Consider the following 23,618-nt stretch of genomic DNA (forward strand, 5'->3'; position numbering starts at 1 on the left):
ACAGAAATAAGAGAAGTATTAGGACCAAAAGACAGAGCAACAACAACATTCCTGTTTGTATCTGGTGTGAGTGTGTGTTCTGCTCACCTCTCTATACACAAGGGCACTTGCGGTAGCTGTAACTGGGACTGGTCCAAAGGCTGGGATGCAGGCAGACATGTCTGGAACACAGGTAAGCACCATCACATACACGGGACTCGCAACGCAGCATGTGTTAAAGCCAGGGGAGACATTCAGAGGAGAGGTCCAGAGGCAGGAAGGACAGGACAGTGTTCAAGCATGACAGCAGCTGCTGGAGGAAGCTGTATATGCTAGCCTATCATCATTCCACTACCATCACAACTTAGAAGATCTGCTGTTCATTCTCATTCACAACAATCTAGAGTCTTTAACCCAGCTAGGCCAGGGGGTAGAACACAGCGGATTCTAGAACACACACCAACAATGGCGACCTCTGTGAAACTAGCACCGTACTGTTCCAGAACATTCAGACAACATTCTACAACGTTGACTCCTTCATACATTCTAGAATTCACTCTTTCGCTCAGCTGTCTGTCATGCCAGACGAGTCGTGTGGAATGTTTTTTGGGGTTGGGGGCGTGTCTATCAGTACCTGGGGCGGGGCTTCTCCAGTGTGGGAGGGCTCTGGGGGGGCTACGCTGATGACGGGCACCACGCTGACCAATGGCTGAGGCATCGTTTGTGTAGTCGGGGGAGTAAGAGGCAACCGATTGGCTACAGGTACGGACATTAAGGGGGGCGTTGACAACAGGGTCCCTGACCCTGGAGGGGTGGTCACGACCCCGCTCGTCGAGGTAACCGGGAGTGAAGGCGGAGTGAGGGGCACCTGCGCCAGGGAGACAGGAAGTCCAGGTGAGGGCGGAGCTACGCCGGCGGGCTAGGGAGCAGGAAGAGGAGCACCAGGGTCAGGTCGGGTCAGCCCCCAGCACCAGGGGAGGTTCCCCCCCCACCTGTCTGGGGTAACAATCTAGCCTCTCCCCCCTGAGGGGCCAGGTGAGGACAGAGGGGAGGGTCCCAGATCAGTCTAGGGGGGGGGGACGCAGCAGGAACAAGGGGATAATACACACGGGAACTAGGACCCCGGGGCAGCGAGCAGCACAGCACAACAGTTCACAAACCATGACAGGCACCTGGTCAACACCTGGTCAACACCTGGTCAACACCTGGTCAACACCTGGACACCAGCTGTCACCAGCGGATGAAACATGTGCAAGTTCACCAGAGGGGACAGCGAGGGTTGTTCACTACCACAGGACACAAAACATAACAGCAACACAACAACCAGCAGGCTCCACACACACTCTCACACACACCCTCCCTCCCTGTAAGGCAGAGTACCTGGGCCAGGGCTAGCTGGGCTGCCTGGTAGAGAAAGTAGAGGTGCTCGATACTGGGCGAGGGAGACATGCCCAATGAGCTCAGATCACCAGAACACAGCTGGGGCCACACACACGCACGTGCATACACACACAAGAACAAACATGCACAAGCAAACCAACTCACCCATACACACAAGAACATGCATACATATATATATATACACACATGTGCACACACGCACACGCACACGGTCGGCAGGTTTAATGCCAGTGAGGATGCAGATGAGGAAAGACAGGATCATGAAAGGGTTAAGTCACCAGAAACAGACCGTCATCATCCTTAAGCGATGACCGTGCAAAACACAGTACACAATCGCTATGGTTACAAGTTAAGACTGCATCGCTAAAACAGGATTCTGTCTGTGCACATTATTGTGCTAATCTAACTGCTACCGTTATTTGTGTACTGTATTTGTGTGTGTGTGAGAATAAGACAGAAATAGAGAGACAGGTGGTTTCAGTGTGTGTGTGTGTGTTGTCTTACCTGTGGCGTCTGGCTGGCATGCAGTGTGCTCTGAGACGGGCTCTGGACAGTGTTGTCCCCTGTCTGCTGCAGAGAGACCAGCGGCTGGCTGGAGGGGGGCAGCGAGGCCTGGGGCAGCGCCTGGGGGAGGGGAGGCAGGAGAGAGGGTAAGAGGGAGGGGGGGGGGCAGGAGAGAGGGAAAGAGGGAGGGGCAGGAGAGAGGGAAAGAGGGAGGGGGGGGGCAGGAGAGAGGGAAAGAGGGAAGGGCAGGAGAGAGGGAAAGAGGGAGGGGGGGGGCAGGAGAGAGGGAAAGAGGGAGGGGCAGGAGAGAGGGAAAGAGGGAGGGGCAGGAGAGAGGGAATTGTAATGATTCGGCTGTACATTCACAGTGCATGTTAATGAAATGCTGTCAAATTAGGCTTGCTGCACAACTATTTGTTGTCAAATATTCCCTGTCTGACACGTAGTCTGTCGGACTGACAGGGCAAGATCGAGAAAACGGCAGGAGAGAGAGGATGACAGGAAGAGGGAGAGGCAAAACTGAGGTGAACTACAAAGAAAGACAACGAATCGGGATCCTTTTCGCACACTATCGCCCTCCGCAGGCACGGAGGTCCTGAGAACGAGCGAGAGTGGTTAAAGAGCGACGAGGGAGAGAGAGAGACGGAGAGGAACAGGAAGCGGGAGATTTAGCGTGGCCGTTTCAGAGTAATGACTGGGTTCTCTACCTGCGAGGGCAGCGCTCTGATGTAGTTACCTCCATACTACAAGAAACAGACAACACAGTGTAAGAGGGAGAAAGAGAGGGAGGGAGAGAGGGAGGGAGAGAGGGAGGGAGAGAGGGAGAAAGAGAGGGAGAAAGAGAGGGAGGGAGAGAGGGAGAAAGAGAGGGAGAAAGAGAGGGAGGGAGGGAAAAAGAGAGGGAGAAAGAGAGGGAGGGAGAGAGGGAAAAAGAGAGGGAGAAAGAGAGGGAGGGAGGGAAAAAGAGAGGGAGAGAGGGAAAAAGAGAGGGAGAAAGAGAGGGAGGGAGAGAGGGAAAAAGAGAGGGAGGGAGAGAGGGAGAAAGAGAGGGAGAAAGAGAGGGAGAGGGAGAGAGGGAAAAAGAGAGGGAGAAAGAGAGGGAGGGAGAGAGGGAAAAAGAGAGGGAGGGAGAGAGAGAGGGAAAAAGAGAGGGAGGGAGAGAGAGAGGTAAAAAGAGAGGGAGGGAGAGGGAGGGAGAAAGAGAGGGAGGGAGAGAGGGAGAAAGAGAGGGAGGGAGAAAGAGAGGGAGGGAGAAAGAGAGGGAGGGAGAGGGAGGGAGAAAGAGAGGGAGGGAGAGGGAGGGAGAAAGAGAGGGAAAAAGAGAGGGAGAAAGAGAGGGAGACAGAGAGGGAAAAAGAGAGGGAGGGAGAGGGAGGGAGAAAGAGAGGGAGGGAGAGGGAGAGGGAGGGAGAAAGAAAGAGAGGGAGGGAGAAAGAGAGGGAGGGAGAGGGAGAAAGAGAGGGAGAAAGAGAGGGAGGGAGAGAGGGAGAAAGAGAGGGAGGGAGAAAGAGAGGGAGGGAGAGGGAGGGAGAAAGAGAGGGATGGAGAGGGAAGGAGAAAGCAGGAGAAGGAATGAGAGAGAGTGAGAGAGAGAGTGAGAGAGAGAAAATGAAGTAGAGAGAGGCTGTACAACACATCTCAGCTGTCACACTGAGGAGGCACATGCTCATGACCAAAACTGCATGTGTGTGTGTGTGTGTGTGTGTGCGTGTGTGTGTGTGGTCCTTACCTGCTGTGTGAGACCTGTGGCCGGCTGGGAGGTGGGGGTCATGTGACCAGAGCTAGGTTGGGGGCTTGGAGCCTGAACCTAGGACAAGATGGTGAGGTGAGATGCAGAGAGACAACAGAGGAAAAGAGGGGGAAACAGGAAACAGGAATCAGAAACGTGTGATGACGATACAGTGTACTTCTCTTCCAACAAAAGCTAGTCTTTCTTGTGTATGTGTGTGTGTGTGTATGTGTACACAAGAACCAGTCTCTCCCTGCTGTGTGGTTCAGGCCTCTTTGAGCACACACACACACACAGAGCCCAGGTACCAGGCACACACGAACATCTACAGTAGCTTCAACGGCTCACAGTGTTGGGTTAGTGAAGGGGGAGGGGTAGGTTGAATTCATGCAACGGATCTCCTAGATGATTGGCTGCTTGTGTGAATGTTACGGCTCGATGGAGCCAAGGTCAACATGGTTGGTTGTGTCCCTTAAAAAACATCCTCTCAAACGAATCACAGGAGTGATTACCGAGTGGTGGAGCCACACTCTTCCTGTCAGGAGGCAGGAGGGCAGCATGTACATACCCCAGGCCTCCCCTTCAGGGAGAGAGACCGCCACAACTCTAGCTTCAGACTACCTACCTTGGTGACAAGCCTTCACTATAAGAGGTGTTCACAGCATTAAAGCATAACAAAGAGAAGTGGGGGACAAATAAGAGAAAAAGCAAGAGATTAAGAATGTAAGACAGGGCTCTAAGGGTGACATCAGCGACCTTTGACCCCTGTGGGTGCCCTGCCGTTCATAGGTGGAGCTTCGGTAACACTCTAATGACAAAGACAAATAAACAAATACAAACATTTTAACCATTTCCAGCCATTTAAAGTAGATCTAGATGTATAAGTGCTGCACAACTGATACCTAACTGTTAAAGTGAGAGAGAGAAAAAATAAACCAAAATCAACAATTATATAAAAACATAAATATAATCCTCCCTCGTGTGGTGATTGTGGACCACAATCACCCTGGGTCCTATAAGCACTGTCTAAACCCCCAACTTTTGTTGTATGTTTGTGTGTTTGATCATACAAATCAGCAAAGTCAAAGTGGCCACAGGATTATAATTATGATATCTTTAACGTATTTTTGGGAAAACAAGGTTCAGAGTTTCCAGTTCACTTTCCATGTACTGGGAGCACGAGGCTGTCTCACAGTGAGGAACACCTAGATGCAGGATGCTAAGCTCACTAGGCTGTCTCACAGTGAGAAACACCTGGATGCAGGATGCTAAGCTCACTACAGGCCAGGCCACCTAGACTTTGGATTTGCATGCTCAATATGTTGATATACCAGAGTTCATATTGGTTTAAAACACACATTGTCCCATATAGTCATATATGATACATACAGACAAAACATTACTTACTGATACATACACACACACTCCTGTAGGTCTGTAACCAATACACATGACAGAACAAGGGGATTTAAACAGCAGGTCTGTAAGTGGCAGTTTACTCCCAGGCTGGAAAGGGTTAAAATCACAACCAAAAGTAAAAAAAAAAAAAAACTAGGCTGAATCATGTTGATCATGAGGGTGGGGTTGGTGGTGGGGTTGGTGGCTGGGTTGGGGGGGGGGATGTGGGGAGGAGGATACAGTAGTAGTGGGTGTCTCTCTATACCAGTGTGAGAGGCCCTTGCATGACCAGGCCAGAATCCGGGTAGCCTAGCCCCACATCGTGGTAGGCCATGCAGGCGTCGTGGTAGCCCTGCCCGACGTCGCCGTATCCCAGCCCGGGCTCGGTGTAGGCCAGCTCAGCGTGGAGACTGGCCCTCCTGGCCCAGGCGGACTGCAGGAGGCTGAGGTGGGTGGCCGTTCCCCCGGGGGGCTCCGCGGGGGAGGGCGGCACGAACAGGAAAGTCTGCTGGCTGGGGGGATGCCCCTGGCCCTCGCTACTGACGCCTCCCCCAGGCTCCGAGCCGTAGTAGGAGGGGTGGGGGATGGACTGGGCGGCCGATGAGTCCCCCTGGTGCGGGGGTGGTTGGGAGGGAGGGGGGGACTCCAGGGAGTCGCTGGAGGGTTCGGGGCTGCGGTCCCTTGGAGGGGCTCCGTGCAGCAGGAGGCTCCCAGGGGGCAGAGGCAGCTCAGGGCTCATGTAGCTGCACAGCTCCTCCGTCACCGGCTGCAGGCGGGTGAAGGTGCCCGACCCGGAGCCCGAGCCCCCGCCGGCTCCGCCCTCGTCCAGGGGGAGGTCCATGGATCCGCGGCGGGGTCGGTACAGCCTGGTGCTGGCCAGGAGGGCTGGGTCTGCCAGGTTCTGGAACTGGAACTCGAACACGCTCCCCGGGGGCGGAGGGTCCATGACCGGAGGGGCGGACAGGGGGAAGGAGGGGTGCTGCTGCTGGTAGCAGATGGGGTCGGACGCGGAGGAAGGGAGGCCCGAGGGGGCGTTCATGGGGGGCAGCTGGGGAACGGGGCTGTGGCTGAGCCGCAGGTGGCTCTGCATGTGGGGGTGGAGGTACGACGGGGGTCCCTGCGGGGGGTCGTAGCCCAGGGAGGCGGCAGCAGCGGCCGCCTGCATCTGTTGGTGGAAGCTGATCTGGTTGAGCTGGTGGGCCGTCATGGGGTAGCCTCCATACGCCAGCGCCTCAAAGTGATCCAGGAGGGCCGCTTGATTTAAGCTCCGTCTCCTCACCACCTCCTCCTGCTCCGCACGGACGTCCTTGTACCCATACAGAGGGTCCGACTGGCCGGGAAGGTGCAGGGGCTCGCCCAGGCGCTGGGCGGCGTAGCTGGGCATCATGTAGAGGGAGGAGGGGTCCACCTCCAGGCCCGAAAAGGGGTGTAGGCTGCTGGCGTAGCGGGGGTACGCTGGCTGGAAGTGTCGGGTGTGCGCCTCCAGGATGGACGTACTTTTACGGCGCTGGTTGTTGTAGGCCGCCTTGGGAGGGCAGGAGGGAGGAGGAGAGAAGGAGATGGGTCGCTCCGGGATGGAGGAGAAGAAGAGAGGGGGGTCCGGGAGTCCTGCCGGGGGCCCTCCTCCCCCTCCCCCTCCTCCCCCTCCTCCTGCAGTGCTGTATGGGTGAGGCAGAGACTGCTGCTGCTGCTGTTGTGACATAAGATACATCAGCTTCATCAGGAAGGAGACAGTGAGAGACAGAGAAAGATAGAGAGACAGAGAGAGAGAGAGAGAGAGACAGCACTGAAGAGGTACAGCATATTAAAAAGAGAGGAATCTGACTGAGCTACTCTCAGCACAACTCCACTTCCAAAGAAACAAAGATCCTAACAAGAAACCAGGTAAGAAGGACAGGTAAGAGGAAAAGCAGTCAGGCAGTCCGTCAGTCAGGAGGTACAAAAGCGTCTATGGTATGGTATTAAATCCAGGTCTGGCTCGCCTCTCCAGCTCTTGGAAGGCCACAGGACTGCAGCAGCTGCCCCACAGGGGGACTCTCTCTACCAGCACTCCCTCAAGCTCCGAACGACAACGTGTGTTCAGGAAGCGCAGGGTTTACGACAGAACGCACGGCTTTGATGTGGGCCTGTGAAGGGGACCCGAGAACAATTCGAATGCTTATCCTACCAGATAAGATCCGGGTTGAACTGCATTGTTGTCGCAAAACACAATGCCTTTGTTTCAGCGTGGATACAACGTTTTAATCCGGACTGATGTTCCACATCACAGGCAGATCAGAAAGAGTGGTTATACCTACATGAATCTAGTTAGTCTATATCTAATCAGATATCTGGTACCTTGTGACTGCTAGGAACACAAAGCCCTGTTGTCCAAACAGGGTCACTTCCGAGTATTGAGTGTACTGTATAATAGGAGACAACATGGGAGCGGACTAATTCCTGGACCAGAACAGGAAGGCCGTTTCTCAAAACGTCTAAAGGAAACAGCAGTGAGGTTTCTGAGTTGACAGAGTGAAACTCCTCATTGTTCGGTGAGGTGTCCTCCCTGTGTGGGGAGCAGAGCAGCAGTCTGTCCCGTCCAGATGTTGGAGAGATGCCAGCTGACCTGTATTTAATGTGAACACAGGTCACCTGGAGGGAGAGAGGGACAGAGAAAGAGGACAGAAACAGGGGCATAATGGCTCCTAACTGGTGTCTGAATGACAAAGTATCCTACTGTGCTAAAACCAGTAAGCAAACCTGGCCTGTTTACGTAAACAGTTTTGTTAACTCTAGCATCTTCTGCTCTATAAACCGTTCTCAAAACTCAGTTAGAATACGTAGATGGAGGCCGAATGTGAGAGGCAAGCTGTCCTATTAGGATGATTCAATCTAGGCTGTTAGCGTTGAGGAACAGTGTGTGATCAATGTGACAAAAGATCAACAGGATTCTCCTCCATGGCATGACATCCAACAACGCCGCTAATAGGGAAAGGAGACGACACAAAAACAGACTACTTCAGTCAGATATTCTTTCTTCTCTCTTTTTGAATTCAATTAAGGCTGACCCTGCCACCAGAGGTTTTGGAACGTACAGCGTTTACGCTGGAAGCAGATTTCGTACTTTGTCATTTTGTTTTACTGTACTTCTAAAATCACTGTCTCTTGTAGGACATTGTTTTAGCCATCGATTTCATCCTCTACTGACTGTGTACTGTGTAAGCTTTTACTCAGGTATTGCTGGGCACAGTCTTTTCATCTGTCGCTACGCCAATCCATCTTTGATCTGACCAGTACCCAGACTCTATATTCAGACACCAGTGAGGTACCCTGAAACCAGGTTCACATTCAGCAAACAGCCACGACGAAACAGTTGAGATTATTTTTTTTTTTATGTCTTCCAACTGAATCTGGAACGTCAGATTGGATTTTTAAATGTTTATTATTATTATTTTGTTTTTGGCTTCAAAGCATCTGGGCTGTAAAGCTGAACATGCAAACCTGTGGTGACCCTTCCCTCCTCTCTGATCCTCCCTCGATCCCCCTCCCTGTCCAGGCCCTGCTTCACCCAGACGGATGGTGGAACATACAGGGCTGTGAAACAGAGCAGGGAGGCTGGCCCGGCGCTGACGCTGCCTGGGGGGGGTGGAGTGCAGGGGCAAGACACTCTCCAGGGCCTTAGAGAGGCGGCCCGCGAACGTGTCCCTGTCGGAGGGACCCCGCAGCGGGGACAGGAGGGCGGAGGACAGGCCCGGAGGAGGGGTGGAGGGAGGCTTGGGAGGGGCCGTCAGGAGAGGGGGGACGGAGGAGTAGGAGGGGACGCAAACGGACATGCTACGACTGCGACGATGATGGGTAGGATGCTGTAGGAGGAGGAGGAGAGGAGGAGGAAGAGAGGAGGTGGAGGAGAAAGAGGAGAGGAGGTGGAGGAAGAGGAGAAGAGGGGGAGGAGAGGAGGTGGAGGAGAAGAGGAGAAAGAGGAGAGGAGGTGGAGGAAGAGGAGAGGAGGAGAAAGAGGAGAGGAGGTGGAAAGGAGGTGGAGGATGAGAGGAGGTGGAGAGGAGGAGGTGGAGGAGAGGAGGATGTGGAGGAAGAGGAGGAGAAAGAGGAGAGGTGGAGAAAGAGGAGAGGAGGAGAAAGAGGAGAGGAGGTGGAGGAGAGGAGGTGGAGGATGAGAGGAGGAAGAGGAGGAGAAAGAGGAGAGGTGGAGAAAGAGGAGAGGAGGAGAAAGAGGAGGTGGAGGAGGAGAAAGAGAGGAGGAGAAAGAGAGAAGGAGAAAGAGGAGCGGAGGAGAAAGAGGAGGAGTTGGAGAAGGAGGAGCAAGTGGTAGGGTTAAAACACTCACAAAACAAACATGACTACAAACACACATGGAACTAGAACTCATGACACAAACTAAAACAACATAGGCAATGCACGGACTTCAAACCACAACAAAACATGAAATGTTTACTCAAACGATGGAGGAGAAATCTAAATGTGTGACGTGGAACACGGCAACAGGACAGGTGTTAAAGACACGGAGCAAAGATGGGAGACCTGGAAAGACAAAACAGAGCCAGGTGCTCATGAGCCAGGTGCGTAGACACTCATGAGAAAGCGTCTACAAGAAAAGGATTTATTGCTTAGAACAGATTACAAGAGATGTCAAGAGGCTGAAAATTACTAAATGTAAATGTAAGAGGCCTATTCTGTCTTTGTGACAAGGGTGTTAAGAGGTCGACAGCTTTGTTTAAGAAGAGGTGTTAGATAGGACACATCCAGTATCCACAGTAACTGATTTGAGTCTTACAGCAGGTGTTAGAACTGTGTTGGAACACAGAGACTTCGAGTGACTCGAAGTGAAAAATTCAGACTACCATGCTCAGTCCAAATTAGACGACTATGAGGAATAGGAAACTGCATTTCGTTGATCGATTCAGAATCGATCAATCGATCGATCATGAAGTCAGATAGATCCTTAGCGACATGTAATAAAACATCCTAAAAAGGCTACACTACCATGGCCGAGAGAAGCAAGTTGATTTACGTGACATACAAGTACAACACACAGTGTTTTGGGGAAATCAAAAAGACAATACATAAATAGGCAAAAAGGGGATAAAAATAATTAAAAATAAACAGAAAATGAAAAGACTGTGATCCACACAGTGAGCTGCAGCGAGCACACCGCTCAGACAACCAGCCAATCCCAGGCCGGCCTCAGGGGAGACCACGGATTCGCAAGATGGTCCCATCCTTCAAAAGGACATGGCTTGTGACCACGGTAACATAGTTGTATGTCACCGTGGTCACATACAGTACAGTATAGTATTGGGGGCGAATTTAATAACATCACTGCCTGACTAAAGCATAATGTTGGGTAGGTGGTTTTGGATTGGACCAATAAACTATGGTCTAAGAGGCTGGATTCCCTCCCCCCTCCCACCCCCAGGTAGGACTGGTGGGGCCCTGACAGTGTGCTCAACCGCAGCGGTCAATGTAAACAAAAACAAACAACAAAAACCTCCAAAAAAGCAACAACGAAACATGTGGAAAACAACAAACCTGGGAGGAAAACAAATTAACAAAAATGGGTTCTTGGTCGGGGTTGGGAGGGTGGGGTTTAACAAAAGAAAGGGATGGAGAGATCTGAGGAGGGGCAGAGTGATGCGTGGCTGTCGAGCTGCAGTGGAGGAGGGGAGTGGCGGGTGAGAGAGAGAAAGAGAGGCAGAGAGGAAGACGACAAACTCAAGAGGGGAGAGTTTGCTCTTCACCCAGGTGTTGGTTTCTCCCGCATGCATCGTTCTGTCGGCACCTCCCAGCTTTTTGATTGCGGGTCCACGTTCGAGAGACCGTAACACACACACAGACATGCATATACAAGTGCACACACACGCGGTCAAACGGTTATCCGTGCTCCGCGGACCAGGGAGGTGAAGAACAAGAGTTTCCCAGCAGTCCTGCAAGTTACCTGTCCCAGAACTCACCTGTGTGTGGCGTCCCCTAGAGGATATCCCAGACTACGCTGTGTGACCAGTCTTACTCTACCTGCCTCTAACCCTGGAACAGGCCTGCTCGTTTTGTCTAGGAGCCGATGAGCACAGCAAGGCCCCAGGCCGAGGGCCGGGTTCCACGACCCTCTTATCTGACCCTCGACAGCTGTGACCCTGGGCTGCTCCTATCCTAACACTCTGACCTCTGACAGGAAGACACTAGGAAGTCATCGTGTCTTCGCCTAACCACAACGAAGATGGAACCTCCCCACCCCGTTGTGCAATCAAACAGACTGGTGTGGAAAGCACAACCTGTTTGACCTCTGACTCCTGGGACCCTGGTGGCTGTCTGGAGTGGTGTCTTAGTTCCTGTCGACGTAACTGAGGGCATTCCGGGTCAGGAGGAATCTAGAGGTTGGCCAACGCTAGCTCATACTATGGCTCCCTGGAGACGGGTCACTTACATGCTAATGCTAACAAAAGCTAAAGGATAGTGGTCTGCTCCCTGGAGAACTGCTCTGTAAAATGCTAACATGCTCAATGCTGGTTGATACTGTAGGTGTCTTGTGAGCCGCATTGCTAATGCTAACATGCTAACGCCCCGCGGTTGGGTAGGGCATGAAGCATATACACTATGAACTGTATACTGGTGAAAGTGTTGAACTATGTGTTCCTCAGCTAAAGACTAAATTAAAACCTGCCTTTCCCACTCACCGCATCTCTGATGAAGGTCCAAAAACATCATGCCACACACACTTCAACAAACACACACACACAGTTTAACCTACAACTCACTGCACTGTAGAAATCCCCCGTCTGGTTATGTTGAAGACACTCACCATGGCCTGCTGCTGGTAGGCTATGTGCTGCTGGGAGGAGGGGGGAGGGTAGGGGGCCTGGGCCTGGGCCTGGGGCTGGGCCTGGGCCTGGGCCTGGGGGGGTGGCTGGGTGGAGGGGTGGCTGTACGACATGCTCAGCTGACCCAGGTGGGAGTCAGACAACACAGAGGAACCCTGACCACTGTCCACCACGCCGTCAGCTAGGATGTGAGAGAGAGGGGGGAGAGAGAGGTAGAGGGGAAAGGAGGGGAGAGAGAGGAAGAGGAAGAGAGAGGGGGGGGCAAAGGACAGGAAATGCAATTCGATAAATATAGAAATACATGTCGCAAAACATGCATACAAGGTGAATTCAGACCTTCCTCTCCTGGGTTCCTACATTTACATTTCACATTTAGTCATTTAGCAGACGCTCTTATCCAGAGCGACTTACAGTAAGTACAGGGACATTCCCCCCTGAGGCAAGTAGGGTGAAGTGCCTTGCCCAAGGACACAACGTCATTTGACACGGCCGGGAATCGAACCAGCGACCTTCTGATTCCAAGCCCGACTCCCTCACTGCTCAGCCACCTGACTCCCTCCTTACATGTCATGGAGATGTTGGCCTGATGGAAGAGCGTCTGGTGTTGATGCACCTCAGCGTCCTCCGGTTCTCCAAGGCTGGGCTGGGTCTGGAGCTGGCCAGGGGCGAGGGCCTGACTCTGGGGAGACTTGAGGGACTCGGCCTGCTGTTGCTCCAGCCTCCTCTTCTCCTGCTCCTCCCTCACCAGCTGCCTCTGCTCTCTCTTGCGGCAGATCAGAGACACGCGGTCTTTGATGGCCTTGGCCATGGTCTTGTGGTCGCCCTCGCACACGTAGCCAGATTCGACCTGGACGCAAACGGGACAGACGAGGCTGAATGCTGCTGGGAGACGTCAGTACACACACACACACACACACACACACACACACACACACACACACACACACACACACACACACACACCCTCACACACACACCCACACACCCTCACACACACACACACACACACACACACACACACCCACACACCCACACACACCCTCTCACACACACACACCCTCTCACACACACACACCCTCTCACACACACACACCCTCTCACACACACACACACACACACTCTCCAAAATATCTAATTACAATGCATGTGACCAATACAGCTAAGCTGATGTTTAAACCGAGCGCATCAAGTCCTGACGAAGAGAAGAGGTCAGGAGAAACCTGGCTGGGTCGGATCTGTTCTCCGCCTCCCTTCTTACCATTTCCTGGGCCACATCTTCGGGGACATCTTTGTTGAGGTCGAAGGAGAACTCGATGGCTTCGTTGTCCTTGTACTTGCCCTTGAGCTTCTTGACGTCTTCTATCCTGAGCCAGAGCTTGATAGCGATCATCTCCCCATCGTCCTCCTCGGCCAGCTCCACACGCACACCTGTCTCCTCCTGGAAGAACGCATGGTTCAGCAGGATCTTAATGGCATACCTGAGAGAGAGAGACGGAGGGAGGGAGAGAGAGAGGGAGGGAGGGAGAGGGAGAGAAAGAGAGAGGGGGAGGGAGGGGGAGAGAGAGAGAGGGGGAGGGAGGGAGAGAGAGAGGGAGGGAGAGAAAGAGAGAGGGGGAGGGAGGGGAGAGAGAGAGAGGGGGAGGGAGGGGGAGAGAGAGAGAGGAAGGGAGGGAGAGAAAGAGACAGAGAGAGAGAGAGGGAGGGAGAGAGGGGGGGGAGGGAGGGGGTTGAGAGGGAGGGAGGGAGGGAGGGAGAGAGGGAGGGAGAGAGGGGGAGAAAGGGAGGGGGAGAGAGGGACGGGGAGAGAGGAATGAGGAGAGAGGGAGGGGGAGAGAGGGAGGAGGAGAGAGGGAGGGAGAGAGAGGGAGGGGGAGAGAGGGAGAGAGAGGGATGGAGAGAAATGGAGAGAGAGGGAGGGGTAGAGGGAGAGAGATGTAGAGAGGGAAGGAGAGATGGAGAGATTTAAAAAAAGAGAGGGAGAGATGAAGAGAGAGAAAGATAGAGAAGGAGAGAGGGGGAGAGATCAATGACAGTTAGTGATGATGCTATTAAATCAATACATTAGGCATGGAGTGTGATTAGCCTGTTAGGACACAAACAAGGCATCTGTTGTGTGTGTGTGCGTGCATGCGAGTGATGCTCTCATTGTTCAGACATCTGACTTGTATCAGAACGACAGCCTCGGTCACGGGGGGGTCAGAGGTCATGTTTGGATTAGTCAGGGGTCGAGGGAGGTGTTATCTAACCCAGTTATGTGACAATTCACTAAAGTGGAGGTGTGCGCCTGAATGAGTGTGTGTGTGTGTGCGTGTGCATCTCCGTGGTTACCTTTCGTCCTTATTCTGGCGGATACACCCCTCGATGATCTCCTTCACTTCTGGTATGGCTACTTTGTCAAAGCTGGCAGGCTTCACCCCCTGTGAACACACACACACACACACAGAAGAGGTTAACGCAGAACCAACTAGAGCGTGATAACAGACATTTAGCAGCTTAGCTGCTGCTCTCTGCTGTAGGTCCAGCCTCTCTCTCACGACACACAGGACAAGGCTGTCGCCTGATTTGGGACATTATAAAAGTGCGTGTTTTAGGATCAAGTAAAAACACATTCCAAGTGCTGTAGTACAGTAGACTAGCCCTTTCACCGTAGCGATTATTAATATCCAGTTAGGTGGTTAACACACATCTATCTCCATTATGCTGCCTTCATGTAGGTATAACAGCTAATCACACTTGACAGGTCATGAAGTAGTAAACAGTTTTTCAAATAAGAGCATCATGATTCTATAACTCTAGAATTTTTTTAATTTTAATTCTAGAACTAGAATTCTCAAAACTCAAAGCAAAGCGACCAGGCAGCCCAGCAGTGATGAGAGGGAAAGATGTGTGCCTCCTCGCCTGCTATTCTAGTTCTGTCTGGTATCATACCTCCACAAACACACCACACCTCAGATGACACCGACTTACATAAACAACCTGCCACACAGAGGGAGAGAGAGACAGAGAGCCAGAGAGAGCCAGAGAGAGACAGAGAGCGAGAGAGAGAACAAGAGCGAGAGAGAGAGAGAGAGAGAGAGAGAGAGAGAGAGAGAGAGAGAGAGAGAGAGAGAGAGGAATAAGGAAAGGCGGAGAGATAAGTTTAATAGAAAACACAAAAGAGAGTGAGACAGAGATAAGCAGAGAGATAAACCAGGAATTTGAAACTCAGAAAGACGAGATAGAGGGACAGAAGGATGGAGAGAAGGAGGGACAGAGACTTACCGTGGCTTCAGAGCGAAAAGAACCTTCGTTGACCTAACCTGGCACACAGTGTCTGATACTCTGTCCTGGAACACTGGTCTCTCTACCAAACCTATACCTCCTCCACCACCCTCCTCCAATCAAGCCCTACGACCTTGCGTAACATGGATCCCACCCCCACCCCCACCCCACACATTCCAGGCCCAAACAGGGTTAGGTACGACGGAAGAACTAATGGAATTAAGTTGATGAGAAGACGTAGTCCAATAACAAGGCCCTTAAAACAGCCTCATTATAGACGACACTGCTACGGGGGAGCAAGTCTCTCTTTCTCTTTATCTCCATTTTAAATCCATGGTGTCCCACCTCCTCCGACCCACCGATATAAAGATAATTAAAGGTAATCATTCCGCTTTTCACTAAAGGAGGGAGTGGAGGAGGAGGAGGAGGAGAAAGTGGAGGATAAGCAGGCAGTGCAGTGCGGGGAACTGAGAAGGATGACGAACGACGGTAAGCGATAAAAAGAGAGCAATTATGACTTTATGACTCCGCGGAGTGGTAACTGTTGCCTTTTCAAGCCCGGAGGTGTGTGTGTGGGAGGGGGAAGGTGAAAGCAAGCAAGTGCTAATTGCTGGTGAGGGTCCGGACGAGGGATTAGACCGAGAGAACAAAGAGAGGCTGAAATATCCCGGACATTATCACTGGATGCCTGAGCGCCAGTGGAGCAGGCTGTCGCTGCTCTCTCTGGAGGCGGCGGGACACAATTAGCACCAGCCGACTGAGAAAGAGGAGGAGGGAAAATAGGGATAAACAGAGAAGGAGAGAGGAGGAGAACAGGGGAGTAAAGAGGAGGAGCGGAAAAAGAGGAAGCAGAGGAACCACCCTGAATACTAGGGGTGGGAATCTTTTAGTACTTCACGATTCTAATCGATTTCTTGGGGGTCACAAAAAAATCAATTTACGATTTTTAATCATAAAAAATAAAAAAGATTTATGCAATTTGTGAATTGATGTGAATCGCTAGAAGACTGAATCGCGATTCCAATGCGAATCGTTTTTTCCCCCCAACCCTACTGAATACATTTTCACAACCCTCCACACTGTCTGCCTCGGAGTTACGGGTGGATGAATGAAAGGATGAATTGATGGACGATTGATTGGATGGTAGCTGCTGATCTTGAAGAAGCTGGCGATGCAGGATATGACACAGCGAATCAGATGACTCCCTGACTGCGTACCGAACGAAACATGACATCACAGACCAGATATCAGTCTGGGAGACATCTGGAAAAAGCCGCACACAGCTGTCGAGGAGCAGATAAGCTCAGCAGCACTCGCCCACCACACCAGTGTGCCTCATCTCCCATCTCTCCTTTTTAATCTCTTTCTCGCCTTGCTGCATGATGTTAAACAGTGTAGCCATGCATGTGGTATGTGAGCGGTTTACGTGTGACACCAGAACAATGGAAATCATGGGGTCTGGAAGAAGAGAGGAATGTGTAATAATTTCCAGCATGTTGTAGCAATTAGCCTCGAAACACCTGCCTTTGTGTGTGGAATATGTGTGTGCGCGTGCGTGTGAGTGTTCAGAACTTGGGAGCTACTTTAGTTTCACCCCAGCGTGCCACAGCACAGCAGCACTGATCTCAATCGCCCCCTGTTGGTGATTACCACCTCAAGCCCCAGAACAGCCCTCCATTCTTGCTGTTACTGCTGATACTGTACGCTTTGTGTGTATGTGTGTGTGTCATATGACTGCATCCTAGTCTCCCAGCTCATGACTGCTCTATTCATCCATAGATGAGTAAACAACCATCTTCTTCCAAGAAAGAGGGATTGCAAAATATGGAGAGAGATGGTGGACAGAGAGAGCGGGAGAGAGAGAGGGGGTGGGGGGGAGTGAGAGAGGGAAAAAATATCCCAGTGCAGAGAGGGTATACACATCCTTCACTCAAGTAGAAGTACAGATACTCATGTTTAAAAAGACTCTGTAAAAGTTGTGTGCTGACACTTTTTCACTCAAGTTAAAGTAAAGAAGTATGGGCTCTGACATATACTTACATTTACATTTAGTCATTTAGCAGACGCTCTTATCCAGAGCGACTTACAGTAAGTACAGGGACATTCTCCCCAAGGCAAGTAGGGTGAAGTGCCTTGCCCAAGGACACAACGTCATTTTGCACAGCCGGGAATCGAACCAGCAACCTTCGGATTACTAGCCCAATTCCCTAACCGCTCAGCCACCTGACTCCATACTTAAGTAAAAAGTATTCACGTTCTTTCGAAATAATTTTGCTTTTTCTTACCTTAACTTTTCTTAATTTTTTGGGGGTATTAAATATCTTTAGCCGTTTTTTCAGGAAATATTTTTTTTACCTTTCAAAACTTATTTCCCGAAAATATCACAGAAGGGAGAGGAGATAGGGGGAGAGAGACAGAGAGAGACACAGAGAGAGAGAGAGAGAGAAAGAGAGAGAGAGAGAGACAGAGAGAGAGACAGAGAGACAGAGAAAGAGAGAGACAGAGAGAGAGAGAAAGAGAGAGACAGAGAGAGAGAGAGAAAGAGAGAGAGAGAAAGAGAGAGACAGAGACAGAGACAGAGACAGAGAGAGAGAGAGAGAGAGAGAGAGAGAGAGAGAGCAGGACTCACGCTGGTGACCCTGCGGTAGATCTGGGCAGCGTTCTGACACTCAGAGTAGGGGTACTCTGACGTGGCCATCTCCAACATGCACATCCCAAACGCATACACGTCCACCGACTCATCGTACTTCTCCTCGTACATCTCTGGAGCCATGAACTCTGGAGTACCTGCCAGACAGGACGACAGGATGGAGAAGGAGGGGTGGAAAAAAAGATAGAAGGAGAGAAAGCAGATGATGATTAGTTTCACATCAAAGCAATAAAAGCATGTAAGTCAGTTGATCTCACAGGTGGGGGGAAAACTGAGTTTGAACCAAGATGGTTGCCAGTTTCCCCCCAGGGAGTATTCTAGCACACCTGGCAGGATGAAACTGGAGACCCTGGCAGGCCGGCCTGCGCCAGAGGCTTTACCACACATGCTACTCAGACTCTGAATCACAGACTCTATAAAAAAAGGTTCTACGTTAATTTCAAACATTTTTCACTCTTCCTCCTCTGTGAACGACCGCACCCTTCCACTCCAACCCACACATTCCATTCCAGAAGTCAGCGGTGGTTACACATGAATTCTAATTTCTGCCAGCTGGGAAGAAGGTGTGTGTGTGTGTGTGTGTGTACCCGTGTCAGTTTGCATGTATGTCCGAGTTCAGGGGTCATGACACACACCTATGACACTCTTGGCGAAAGAGGCCCTCTTGAGCGTGGCCAATCCCAGGTCTCCGATCTTGACGGAGCCGGTGGGCCCGGTGATGAAGATGTTGTCGCACTTGAGGTCACGGTGGATGATGGGCGGGGCCCTGGTGTGCAGGAAGTGGAGGCCCTTCAGGATCTGACGACACCAGCTCCTCAGAACCTTGATCTTCATCACCTTGAACCTCTTCAGGTACCTGAGGACACACACACACAGACCGGGACACACAAACACACAGACACAAAAGGACACACACACAGACACAAACGGACACACACACAGACACACACACCAGACACACACATTAGCTACTGCTTGAACTAATACAAAACATTGCGAGATTAACATTAAGATTCCCTTTGTTGTCCCACGAAGTGGAAAATGTGGCTTGGCCTTTTCACCAAAGCTGCACTCAGAAATACAAATAAACATTCAGAATAAGAGATCATAAACAAGTTAATCATGTAGTGAACTGTAGTAAACTGTGTATTGTGGACAGACCAGTTCTACATGGTGAACACCATCAGATAAAACCCTGTGTTTCCCACAGTTGCTATTTAGGAAGGTGTGTTCCATGTCACTGAGCGTCATGTTGACAGATTGGGACAGGAAGCATATCCACGCCGGCAGCCATTAACCCTCCGGCCTCCTGTCAATCATACAAACAGCCGGCCCCTCTCTCATCCATCAGCCTTATCTGGGCCAACTTCAAACCTCTGGGTCTCACAAGTGAGGAAAACTATTCTGTCGACAACCCAGCATGACAGTGGAGGAAGGCATCGTGACAAAACCCTGAAAAGAGTGACAGACGATCTATTCTAAGCAGCTTTGCAGCAGGCCGGAGAGGCGAGAACAGTCAGTAGACGGGGGTGGGGTGTGTTTACAGACACGGACTAGACGTGGAACAGTACGAAGGATGGGGTGTTTGAGGAGCCGAACAGGATCATGGTGGAGGAGGCGAGGCCCCTGTGAAGAGAGTTGACAGGTGTGTGTGACTGAATGTGTGTGTGTGTGTGTGTGTGACTGAATGTGTGTGTGTGTGTGTGAGTACAGTGCCTCCATGGCAACAGTCAAACACCCGAAAGCTGACCTCCCCCCCATGCCCCCCCTTCTCCTTTTCTCTCCTTTACAACAAATATATCTCCATTCTTGAGAGGTTCAACAGCGTTTAGTACACGCATTTTCCTTGTTTTCTCAGCCCTTAATGATCCGTTTTTCAGACAGCGGGGAGGAAGGAGAGTACATTCTAGAAGCAGAGCTGGATCTGGGTCTCGTGTGTGTGTGTGTGTGTGTGTGTGTGAGTGAGTGAGTGTTTGTGTGTCGGTGAGTAAGCGGGTCAGAGGTCAAACATTTCCAGAACTCTGAAACCAGTCTGTACTGTTAATGTGAGTGTGCTTCCTGCATGTGTATATAAACCGTGTGGTCGTCACCACCAAGGGAGCACCATGCCAGCCGGCCGCCCCCCCAAGAGCCAGGCTGCCCCCCTGGAGACAGAGCGCCTGGTGGCAGAGCGTGACCGCTGTCTCTCTGACACGGCCCGCACACTGCCAGCCTAACCACTCTGTGTTCGACCCAGCAGGGCTGTAATCACAGGGGAGGAGGAAGGGACAAGGAGAGAGAGAGAGAGAGAGAGAGAGAGAGAGAGAGAGAGAGAGAGAGAGAGAGAGAGAGAGAGAGAGAGAGAGAGAGAGAGAAGGGGAGAGGGAGAGAGAGCAAGAGAAAAAGAAAGAGTCTCTTACAGTAAATGTGGACAAAGGAGCCTAAGGCATCCACTGGAGGGAGCTGCTGGCCCAGAATGCACTTGGGTGCATTTGTATGGTTCTGCCCCTGTGGACATAGTTCTAGGGAGCGACAACACAGCTGAAAAGCATGCCTGACACACTCCCTCTGTTTATCTATTAATCTCTCTCTCCATCTCACTCCCTCTCTATCTATCCTCTACCCTCCCTCTCTCTCCCTCCCTCTCTCTCTATCCAGCCCTCCGCCAGGAATGTGGAGAATCTGCAGAAGCAGCAGCTGGCACATGGGCAACGTTCCCATAATGCACTCTGCCTCCGTGGCAGGGGGAGTGGAGCTGGCCATACATTGGCACACACACACACACATCACCACCCACAGTGATGTGTGTTGTACTGACTAATCAGGGCTGAGACTGGCAGACTGAGGGACTGGTTGATAGAGATGCACAGAAGGTCTTACAGGGGAGCAGAACCTGGTTCACAATAGCGGCTCCACTTAGAGCAACGACTCAGAATTCCCAAAAAACCCAGCAGACAACCAAAGTGCAAAATTATATGACTCGTTATAAAAGCAGGTATTGAAAGCTTTCTTAGGATGAAAAGGACATTGTGAAGAAAAAGTAATTTAATGGTAATTGCTGCTGTTGAACCAATTTTCACATCTCCATTGGTGGTGCTCTGGTGTGGAGGTGAGTCATGGAGGGAGAGACCCGACAGAGAGACCAGAGAGAGAGAGAGAGAGAGAGAGAGACCAGAGAGAGAGAGAGAGAGAGAGAGAGAGAGAGAGAGAGAGAGAGAGAGAGAGAGAGAGAGACCAGTGGGAGAGAAAGACTAGTGGGAGAGAGCGAGAGAGCGAGAGCGAGAGAGAGAGAGAGAGAGAGAGAGAGAGAGAGAGAGAGAGAGAGAGAGAGAGAGAGAGAGACCAGTGGGAGAGAAAGACTAGTGGGAGAGAGAGAGAGAGCGAGAGAGAGAGACCAGTGGGAGAGAAACAGAGTCCGGAGGGAGACAGGAACATCCGTCTGCTATAATTCTGTTTGAAGTGTGTACTGCAAAGTCCAAAAATATCCTTAACAGCCTTTGTACGAGTTCCCAGATGGGTGTGTGTGTGTGTCACGAGCCTGCACCTGTGTGTGTGTGTGTGTGTCACTCACGTTTTCAGTGTTCCTGAGGTCATGAGCTCAGTGACCAGTACGATGCACTTGGAGGCGCTCTTGCCCTTGGAGGGGGACTCCCAGGAGTCGTAGAAGCGGACGATGTTGGGGTGCTGCAGCCCCTTCAGCATCCCCGCCTCCTCCTTGAAGCGCTGACGCTCAGTCTTGGACAGCTTACGATCCTACCAGAGACACAGGGACACAGGGTCAGTACACACACACACACACACACACACACACACACGTACACGCAGGGACACAGGGTCAGTACACACACACACACGTACACGCAGGGACACAGGGTCAGTACACACACACACATGTACACACACGTACACGCAGGGACACAGGGTCAGTACATACACACCCACACGTACACGCACACTTTGCCTATCGCTCTCTTTTTTAACTCACTCTCTCTCTCTGTGTGTGTCACTGTCTCTCTTCCTCTCACACTTACACACTTAATTACAGGGTGGTGAGACTCAACCTGGCTTGGATGAGCTACAGAACAGAGACCACAGGTAAACAAGAGAAGACAGAGAAAACATAAGCAGCTGTTTGTGGGCTCCTGTACCACCTCCTCAGTGCCCTGGCTCGCGTCTGTGTGGGTCTTAATAAGAATACTTGAGCTGGCGTCGATAGCCTAGCAGAAGCAGCTCTGCTGTGGTCACTGTGCTTGAGGGACCATCTATAAACACTGTGTTTAACAGGCTGGTGTGGGAGACTGGGGGGGGCGGGGTTACAGGCTGCAGAGCCTACCCTGTCAGAAGCCTGGCTGGGCCCTGGCTGGGCCTGGCTGGGCCCTGGCTGGGCCTTGGCTGGGCCCTGGCTGGGCCCTGGCTGGGCCCTGGCTGGGCCTTGGCTGGGCCCTGGCTGGGCCTTGGCTGGGCCTAGCTGGGCTTAGCTGGGCCTAGCTGGGCCTGGGCTAGCACCAGAGGGTTTCAATCAGGGCCTCAGCTAGGCTGCACTCTTGACAACAAACCTATTTAATGTGCATGTGTGAAAGAGAGAGTCATCTAATCAACCCCATAAATGGTATGAGTGTGTGTGTGTGTATGTGTAATGACCTTGCAGGGGTGAGTCACCAGGTCTGCATTGCGCCACCTCACGCTCACACTCTCTCGTGTACACAGAGGTTCAGGGGTCACCAGGAGAGCTCAAGATCCAAATACTTTAGAACTGTACAGTACACTGATCTCAGTACACTGATCTCCTAAATACAGTTATACTAGGTCACTAAAGAGTGCATTCAATCCTTAATTAAAAAACGACCCTGTTGCGATGCCTATATATAACAACTGTGTAATTATACGCATGTGCATTCTGGACACCTGCCTATCTATTCAACGAGCCAAATTAGACACTGTAGTCTAAAATGTTGAAATGTTTTGCCAGGGACACAGGAAAACAGCATGACTTGGTCTCCTTTTTACTGGTTCGAGATACAAACAAGGTTCCTGGGGAGGAGTGTGTGTGTGTGTGTCTCTCCTGTGTGCACTTCTGATCATCCCATTTCCACCAGCTCGGTGGCTAACCACAAGCGACGCATATAGCGCTTTCCTGCTGCGATCACAACCCAGGTGTTTGTGCTCGACAAACAACAGACATGTGACCCGCACGCTGACGAGATTACAGCCAGGCCAATCACACACGGCCAAATGCTGCCAAATTAGCCCCTGAATCCAGGAAATCACAAACACACCCTGAGTGGTTAGATGACAAGACAGCTGACTCCTCCTGGAGAGAAGCTGATTGGCTGCAGGGCTGGTCGGACCAGTTAGGCCCAGTCACAAGGTGAGACCGAGCCCGTGTCCTACCCCTGCCTGGACCGCACCTCTGTCGGAGGTAGAGAGATAACCGACCACAGGGAGAGGAGGATGGAGATCTAGGGGGAGGATGGGGAGACTGAAGAGAGGGATAGCGGGGGAGGGGAGGGCAGAAAGAGGAATGGGGGGTCCCAGTCTAGCCTTGAGGGCTCTGATGAACTATTTCGCCATCATGAAATATTCATAGAGGAGAGAGGTCGGGATCAGAGCACTTAATTCAGGGATTTGTGGCTGTGGATTACTGGCAGCCTCACACTCTCTACCCAGATTCCTCTCTCTCCCTCCTTCTCTCTATGTTCTCCCTCTCCAACAGGCTATTGCTGCGCAATCGGAGCGCTTTCAGGGGGCAGAGGGTTAACAGACAAACCCACTCAACTTAATCGATTCAGATTACAACAGGATAAGGGCACATAAAGGGCTGCCCTGTCCATTAGTAGGGGTAGGGGGGGGGGGCAGGGGTGGGGGTGGGAGGGGAGAGAGAGATGTGGTGATGTTACTGCAGAGC

At 51.6% G+C, this 23,618-nt stretch overlaps 1 protein-coding gene across 1 annotated transcript in view; it reads right to left on the reverse strand.

The window, feature by feature from the left end:
- wnk1b (WNK lysine deficient protein kinase 1b) overlaps nt 1–23,618 on the reverse strand; it is a 58,413-nt gene that overhangs the window by 14,102 nt on the left and 20,693 nt on the right. The window contains exons 3-16 of the mRNA XM_062482638.1: nt 21,285–21,466; nt 18,370–18,590; nt 17,714–17,871; nt 14,152–14,240; nt 13,082–13,301; nt 12,388–12,670; nt 11,805–12,004; nt 8,581–8,605; nt 5,277–6,646; nt 3,614–3,691; nt 1,885–2,004; nt 1,360–1,458; nt 614–847; nt 88–161 (exon numbers count right to left, since the gene is read on the reverse strand). Coding sequence (XP_062338622.1) covers nt 88–161; nt 614–847; nt 1,360–1,458; nt 1,885–2,004; nt 3,614–3,691; nt 5,277–6,646; nt 8,581–8,605; nt 11,805–12,004; nt 12,388–12,670; nt 13,082–13,301; nt 14,152–14,240; nt 17,714–17,871; nt 18,370–18,590; nt 21,285–21,466 — 3,353 coding nt within the window. The remainder of the gene's footprint in view (nt 1–87; nt 162–613; nt 848–1,359; nt 1,459–1,884; nt 2,005–3,613; nt 3,692–5,276; nt 6,647–8,580; nt 8,606–11,804; nt 12,005–12,387; nt 12,671–13,081; nt 13,302–14,151; nt 14,241–17,713; nt 17,872–18,369; nt 18,591–21,284; nt 21,467–23,618) is intronic.

The sequence above is a fragment of the Osmerus eperlanus genome, chromosome 17, assembly GCF_963692335.1.
Source record: "Osmerus eperlanus chromosome 17, fOsmEpe2.1, whole genome shotgun sequence".
In the NCBI taxonomy this organism is placed as follows: Eukaryota; Metazoa; Chordata; class Actinopteri; order Osmeriformes; family Osmeridae; genus Osmerus; species Osmerus eperlanus.